The sequence below is a fragment of the Amblyraja radiata genome, chromosome 14 (assembly GCF_010909765.2).
Source record: "Amblyraja radiata isolate CabotCenter1 chromosome 14, sAmbRad1.1.pri, whole genome shotgun sequence".
Lineage (NCBI taxonomy): Eukaryota > Metazoa > Chordata > Chondrichthyes > Rajiformes > Rajidae > Amblyraja > Amblyraja radiata.
Genome location: NC_045969.1, coordinates 57,830,588 through 57,838,953, shown reverse-complemented (window position 1 = coordinate 57,838,953; position 8,366 = coordinate 57,830,588). Strand labels below are relative to the sequence as shown.

At 49.1% G+C, this 8,366-nt stretch overlaps 1 protein-coding gene across 1 annotated transcript in view; it reads left to right on the top strand.

Annotated features, from left to right (window-relative positions):
- Window positions 1–286: 286 nt before the first annotated feature.
- Window positions 287–8,366, top strand: part of spag17 (sperm associated antigen 17) — a 224,565-nt gene continuing 216,485 nt past the window's right edge. Inside the window, exons 1-3 of the mRNA XM_033033446.1 lie at window positions 287–351; window positions 3,329–3,452; window positions 7,400–7,545. Coding sequence (XP_032889337.1) covers window positions 7,450–7,545 — 96 coding nt within the window. The 5' untranslated portion in view covers window positions 287–351; window positions 3,329–3,452; window positions 7,400–7,449. The remainder of the gene's footprint in view (window positions 352–3,328; window positions 3,453–7,399; window positions 7,546–8,366) is intronic.

Sequence of the window (8,366 nt, the reverse complement as noted above, 5' to 3'; positions counted from 1 at the left end):
TGGGCATCTTTGCTCCATGACACACACATGGGCAACATCAGAAGACATATCCATATATTTTGTAAGTTCATTGCTAATGTCAATTGGAAACAAGCGGAGGAAGAGCAAAGCAATGTTGAGCAGAAGGTTGGTGGATGTTGTGGCAGGTGTACTGTGGCTCTCTGAGTAGAGGGAGGGAGGGAGGCTGGGGTGGGTTATGGGCTGGTTTGCGGCGGGGCCCGCCAGGGGGCGCCGGGCGCTGGAGGACTGCGCTCGTTGTGGAGCGGGGCCATCTTGCTGCTTTGTCACCTTGTTGGCGTCTGCTGCCCGTCGTTGCCTCGGCAACCGGTACAAGCGGCGCCCAGGCGGCAGGTGCGGCGCTCCCTCACTCCCGCCCCCCCTCCCCGCGGCGCTCCCTCACTCCCCCCCCCCTCCCCGCGGCGCTCCCTCACCCCCCCCTCCCCGCGGCGCTCCCTCACTCCCGCCCCCCTCCCCGCGGCGCTCCCTCACTCCCGCCCCCCCCTCCCCGCGGCGCTCCCTCACTCCCGCCCCCCCTCCCCGCGGCGCTCCCTCACTCCCGCCCCCCCTCCCCGCGGCGCTCCCTCACTCCCGCCCCCCCTCCCCGCGGCGCTCCCTCACTCCCGCCCCCCTCCCCGCGGCGCTCCCTCACTCCCGCCCCCCCCCCCTCCCCGCGGCGCTCCCTCACTCCCGCCCCCCCTCCCGCGGCGCTCCCTCACTCCCCCCTCTCCCCGCGGCGCTCCCTCACTCCCGCCCCCCCCCCTCCCCGCGGCGCTCCCTCACTCCCGCCCCCCCCTCCCCGCGGCGCTCCCTCACTCCCCCCTCCTCCCCGCGGCGCTCCCTCACTCCCCCCTCCTCCCCGCGGCGCTCCCCCCCCCCCCCCCTCCTCCCCGCGGCGCTCCCTCACTCCCGCCCTCCTCCCCGCGGCGCTCCCTCACTCCCGCCGCGCTCCCTCACTCCCTCCCCCCCCCCCCCCCGCGGCGCTCCCTCACTCCCTCACCTCCCCGCGGCGCTCCCTCACTCATTCCCTGACTCACTCACTGTGCGGCGCTCCCTCACTCCCTCACCTCCCCACGGCGCTCCCTCACTCCCTCCCCCCCCCCCCCGCGGCGCTCCCTCACTTCCTCCCTAACCCACTCACTGCGCGGCGCTCCCTCACTCACTCCCTCCTTCCTTCCTTCACCCCCGCGGCGCTCCCTCACTCACTCCCTCACCTCCCCGCGGCGCTCCCTCACTCATTCTCTCAGTGTGCGGCGCTCCCTCACTCCTTCCTTCACCCCCCGCGGCGCTCCCTAACTCCCTTCTTCACCTCCCCGCGGCGCTCACTCACTCACTCCCTCCCTCCCTAACTCACTCACTGCGCGGCGCTCCCTCCCACCCAGCGTTCCCCCACCCTGGGGCGGTCCCTCACCACCAGATGCTGCGCTCCCTCTTTCCCTACCTAGCCCCCCCTTCTTGGCACACCACCACCCTCCCCCTCCCAGCGCTCCCTCCCTACCCCACCCCCAAAGTGCTCCAGCCCCCCGTGCTCCAAGCTTTAAATATGTTCTTTTATGTTCTTTTGGGATAAATTCATGACATTTAGCACGTTTGTTATTTATTCCATAACAATGCTGGGTATCAGGACTGTTGATGCATTCCAGATGTGCAGTGCTGTCTAGCTGGCAGAGGGGAATTCACATGTTAAATGCCCACCCTGACTTGTACCTTCCAGTAGTTCCTTTTCAGTAATTGTAATTGTAATTTATTTATTTAGGGGACAGTGCATATTAATAAACATTTACATGTAATACGCAAGATTGTAGCCAGTAGCTAATTTCCATCTTTAGTCCCTCTGGTAAACAAGGTAAACACATCACAACACAATCATTCAATAAGAAAAAAGACAAAACAAAAGACAAAAAACAAAACAAAACAAACAATAAAGTAAAAAAGTAGCAAAAAAATAGTACCATAGGATAATTTTAAGGTAGATTATGATTGCAATTTTGATTTTGCAGTAACCATGTTTTTAGATGTTTGGTAAATGAGGTAAGGGTTGGCAGATCCCGTATGACGCATGGTATCGTGTTCCAGGTCTGCGACGCTCGATATGAAAATACTGACTGCCCAAAGACACTTTTCCTAAACGGGACTATACAATCACCCCTGGAGGCTGCTCTTGTCGACCTATTTGTGTTTTTCTTTATGAAGTAAGGCAGGTGGTTTAAACCCACGTGAAGTATTTCCTTCTTCAGTCTGAAGAAGGGTTTCGGCCCGAAACGTCGCCTATTTCCTTCGCTCCATAGATGCTGCTGCACCCGCTGAGTTTCCCCAGCAATTTTGTGTACCTTTGAAGTATTTCCTTGTTGGCCACCTCATGTTGTGACAGACACAGCTCTTTCCAATGCAGCCGGGGCTCTACTTTAGAGCTTCCAGTGCAGCAGTTGCACATGACCAGATTCCTACCAGTAATTGCACATCATGATAACTTGGACAAAGACACAAAGTGCTGGAGCAACTCAGCAGTTCAAGCATCATCTGTGGAGGGGATGGGCAGGTGACGTTTCAGGTCAGGACCCTTCTTCAGATTCCTTCTGCTTCATCTGTCCATTCCCTTCACAGATGCTGCCTGAGTCCTGACCTGTGGAGTTCCTCCAGCACTATGTTTTGCTCCAGGTCCCAGCATCTACAGTCCCATGTCCACCATAACTCGGACATGTAGCACATTTTCTTCTCTCTCACTGAGTTTAAGTTAACTAACTCAACATAATGGACTTTCACCACGTGAATTGCAGCAGATAGACACAAAGTGCTGGAGCAACTCAGTGAGTCAGGCAGCATCACTAGAGAAAAGGAATAGATGACATTTCGGGTCGGAATTCTTCTTCATACCAAAGACGTATTCAGTCTAAAGAAGGGTGTTGACCCGAAATGTCACCTGTTCCTTTACTCCAGAGATGCTGCCTGACCCAGTATAAACCAACATCTGCAGTTCCTTCCTACACATGAATTGCAGCAGAGATTGATATGTTCTTGATTAGTAGGTGTCATAGGTTACAGAGAGATGGCAGGAGAATGAGGTTGAGAGGGAAAAAGATCAGCCATGATTGCATGGCGACTGGATGGCCCAATGGCCTAATTCTGCTCCAAAGTCTTATGAATTTATGATCAAATCATGAAGGCCCATCACCAGTAGCATTGGGTGGCAATAAATCCTATAGAACCTGAAAACAAAAGGAAAATTCTCTGAAATTATGGGCATGTCTGGCTATGTGTGAAAAGAGAGAAACAGTTAATATTGCAATCCAATGACACTGAGCATTTGCAGCATTTTCTGTTTTTATTTTAGAATACAAGAGGAAGAGATTGTACTACAACTTTACAAAACCCTGTCAGACCGCACCCAGCACACACAGTGAGCATTTGAAGGAATGTTACTTTGATTTACGAGAATGTTACCTGGACTCCAAGAGGTAAATTACATGCAGAGATGCCCTAGACCAGGATTGTATTTTGTGGAATTTATGGTTAACAGCTAGAGGGCAGTCCTGAGCACCCATCTACCACATTGGAGGCCCTCAAACGATCTTTAATCGGATTTTACTGGACTTTATCTTGCAATAAACGTTATTCCCTTTAACATGTATCTGTACACTATCGACAGCTTGAAAGTAATCATGTATAGTCTTTCCACTGACTTGATAGCACGCAACAAAAAACTTTGGTACATGTGACAATAAACTAAACTAAACTAAACTAGACTCAAAGATGATTCGATTGAAGTCTTCAAGACATTCTCTCTATCCAATGGTCTAGAGTTCATCACGTTAAAATCAAACTTAAGCTACTTATGAGGAAACATTTACTAAAGCATGAATGAAGTTTGAATCTTCTGCAATTCTACCAGATGTTAAACCACGAGTGAACATCTGGGAAGAACGGAGGGGAGGCTGGCTGGACTATGGTGCCTTCCTCACCTTGGTGCCACTGTGTTATGTTGTGTCGTGGACTTTCAGTGTTTGTGCTTTTTTTTTAAATTCTATTTTATTTTTAATATGTTTTATTATTTATTATTATTTATTTTTTTTTATTTTTATTTTTATGATACTGCCTGTAAGGGAAATTCATTTCGTTGTCTCTAACTGAGACAATGACAATAAATTTGAATACAATACAATACAATACAATACAATTTACATAAAAATATGAACATGGACCAGGCCATCACAGAATCAGGCCCTTCAGCCCACAATGTCATTGCCGAAGAGGATGCCAAGTTCAACTAATCTCCACTGCCTGCACGTAATCCATATCCCTCCATTCCCTGCGTATCTATAAGGGGCAAAGGCAGATAAATGGGCTTGGATTGTCAAAGAGCCAAGGTAGTGGAAATACTCAAAGGTTATCTGTGGGCCGGTGAAGAAACTAAATTATTGTTTGTGGTCAGTGTCCTTTCACCAGAGCATGTATTCTGTTTTTGTGATTAATGATTTGGGGCCACAGATCTGATATGATCTTGTTACTTGGCTGAATTCCTATTTTTCTACCTATTAACATGAAATGTTATATTTCAAAATCAACTGTGTAAAGTTGTATAGTTATTAATTATTGTATTGGCTGGGAATCTGGACCAAACTTTTTTTATTAATATAACTTGACTCATTACGTATTTTGAACTCCAAATGCAATATAGTTTAATTACAAGGACAGATTGCAAAAAGGTAGACAAAAATGCTGGAGAAACTCAGCGGGTGAGGCAGCATCTGTGGAGCGAAGGAATAGGTGATGTTTCAGGTCGAGACCCTTCTTCAGACTGATGAGGGAGTGGGAGGGGGGGGGGGTGCAGAAAGAAGAAAGGAAGAGGCGGAGACAGTGGGCTGTGGGACAGCTGGGAAGGGGAGGGGAAGGACGAGAAAGCAAGGACTACCTGAACTTGGAGAAGTCAATGTTCATACCGCTGGGGTGTAAACTACCCAAGCAAAATATGAGGTGCTGCTCCTCCTCCAATTTTCTGTGGGACTCACTCTGGCCATGGAGGAGGCCCAGGACAGAAAGGTCTGATTCAGAATGGGAGGGGTGGGGTCCTGAGGCACCGGGAGATCAGTTTGGTTAATGCGAACTGAGCAGAGGTGTTGGGCGAAGCGATCGCCAAGCCTGCGCTTGGTCTCACCGATACAGAGCAGTTGACCCCTAGAACAGAGGATGCAATAGATGAGGTTGGAGGAGGTGCAGGTGAGCCTCTGCCTCACCTGGAAAGACGACTTGGGTCCTTGGATGAAGTCGAGGGGGGAGGTAAAGCGACAAGTGTAGCATTTCCTGTGGTTGCAAGGGAAAGTACCAGGAGAAGGGGTGGTTAGGGTGGGAAGGGACGAATTGATTAGGGTGTTACGGAGGGAGCGTTCTTTGCGGAAAGCCGAAAGGGGAGGAAATGGGAAGATGTGGCCAGTGGTGGGATCCTGTTGGAGGTGGCGAAAATGTCGGAAAATTATTTGTTGTATGTGACGGCTGGTAGGGTGGAAGGTGAGGACAAGGGGGACTCTGCCCTTTTTACAAGTGGGGGGGATGGGGAGTGAGAGCGGAGCTAGAAGAGACCCTGGTTGAGCCTCATCTATAGTAGAAGAGGGGAACCCCCGTTCCCTAAAGAATGAGGACATCTCTGATGCCCTGATGTGGAATACCTCATCCTGGGTGCAGATGTGGCGTAGACAGAGGAATTGGGAGTAGGGGATAGAGTCCTTACAGGAAGCAGGGTGGGAAGAAATGTAGTCCAGATAGCCAAGGGAGTCAGTGGGTTTGTAGTAGATGTCGGTCAGTAATCTGTTACCTGCGATGAGGATAGTGAGGTCTAGAAACAGTGCGGAGATGTCAGAAATGGTCCTGGTGAATTTGAGTGCCGGATGGAAATTAGTGGTGAAATGTGAGTTTCAGTGAGTTCTGCAAGGGTGCAGGAGGTAGCACCAATGCAGTCATTAATGTAACGGAGGTAGAGTTCGGGGATAGGGCCACGGTACGCCTTGAACAAGGATTGCTCGGCGTACCCTACAAAGAGGCAGGCATAGCTGGGGCTCATGGGCGTGCCCATAGCTGCGCCTTGGATTTGGAGGAAATGGGAGGAGTTAGAGGAAACGTTGTTGAGTGTAAGGACCAGCTCCGCTAGACAGAGGAGAGTATTGAATGAGGGGGATTGGTTGGTTCTGCGGTCGAGGAAGAAACAGAGGGCTTTAAGACCCTCCTGGTGGGGGATGGAGGTGTAGAGTGACTGGACACCCATAGTGAAGATGAGGGAGCGGGGGCCTGGAAAACAATGACTCAATTGTTAGAATGCTTAATAAAATGAATAACTTGTATTCCAGATGGTGTTATAAATATGTAACCAAGTGCTGGTTAGAACATAGAAACAAGGAACTGCAGAAGCTGGTTTACAAAACAGGACACAACATGCTGGTCTGAAGAAGGGTCTCGACCGGAAACGTCCCCTATCCATAGTTTCCAGAAATGATGGCCGACCCGCTGAATTACTCCAGCACTCTGTGTCCCTTACTAGTTAGAGCAGTCTGGGTATCTTTGTCAATTTGTCAACAGTCAAATTACTGTCAAGACTGATATGAAATGCGCTGGGACATATACTTGTACCATTCAACTAGATTGTTGAATAGAGCCTTACATTAAACGCCTCCTACGGCTGGCAGAGTCGGCGGAGTCAGCAGAGTCCGCAGCTGACGGAGCACGTGGCTGGCGGAGCACGTGGCTGACAGAGCCTGGGTTTGCGGAAGCGGAGTCGGGGCCTGCAAGGCTTGCGTCGTCCGGAGAGAACCCGGCAGCGATAGTGGAGAGGACAGACCATGTGGCATGAGGACACTGCTGCTGAGGGAAGGAACAATGGAGGAACCGGAGAGAGGAGACTGCCGTGAGGGGGGTTGGTGGGAACAAATGAGGACCTGGCGCAGATACTTTAACTTTGTCAGTACCCTTATGTGGCGACTATTTGCATACCTTGGGTACACAAGCAAAGAATTTCACTGTGACTTGTCACATGTGACAATAAAGCATTCATTAATTCTTATTGTTAGTTCATTAAAGATTGTTTGGTTTGTTCCAAGAACAAGGATGTAGCTTCTTAACTATGCTGATAGCTAACATAATTGTTTCTCAAGCAAGCATTTATTTTTATGTTTTTAATGGTTTATTGTGGGGTGGTATCTTGGCTGGGAACTTCAGGAACTTATGATTTGGATGGTATACAACAATATGGCTTGGTCACTTTTTTTTTGCTAATTGAGAATTGGAGATATAAGGGGGAATGGCACTAATTTCTCCAGGGTGAAACCTCAGGAATGCATTTTACAAGCAGGCAGCAGGATAAAATGTTTTGGGGATATTTTTAAGAAGTAGGCCTTGTTATTTGTGTTTTATATCTCAGTAGATTTATGTTGCCAAATAATAACTAGAAACTAGAAACACAAATAGAAGATGCCGAAGAAAGAAAAGTCTGCAAAGTTAGCCAAGAAACCACAGACAAATTCCACAGCATGGGAGGAAGGACTACTGGTAGCTCAGATTGAAGGGGTAAGTTGAACATTATAACTTTGGAACATAGAACCATACGGCACAGGAACAGGCCCTTTACTCTTCAATGTCTGTGCCAAACATGATGCCAATTGAAACACTGCCTGCATGTAAATAATGCCCCTTCTTTCCCTGGATATCTATATGGAGCAAAGGCAGTTAAATGGATTTAGAGTCATACAGCATGCAAACAGGCCAACTTGCCCACACCAACCAACATGTCCTAGCTACATTAGTCCCACCTGCCCCAGTTTGACGCATATCCCTCTAAACCAGGCCTATCCCTGTACCTATCTAATTGTTTCGTAAACTTGCGATAGTCCCAGCCTCAACTACCTTTTCTGCCAACTTGTTCCATACACCCTTCGTGTGAAATAGTTACCCCTCAGATTCCTATTAAATCTCTTCCCCTTCACCTTAAACCTATGTCTCTGGTCCACAATTCCCCTACTCTGGGCAAGAGACTCTGTTCATCTACCCGATCTATTCCTCTCATGATTTTATAAACCTCCATAAGATCACCCCTCATCCTCCTGTGCTGCAAGGAATAGTCCCAGCCTGCTCAACCTCTCCCTATAGCTCAGAACCTCTAGTCCTGGCAACATCCTCGTAAATCTTCTCTGTACCCTTTCCAGCTTGACAACATCTTTCCTGTAACATGATGCCCAGAACTGAACACAATATTCTAAATGCGGCCTCACCAATGTCTTATACAACTGCAACATGATCTTCCAACTTCTGTACTTAATACTTTGACTGATGAAGGCCAAAGTGCCAAAAACCTTTTTGACCACCTTATCTACCTGCGACTCCACCTTCAA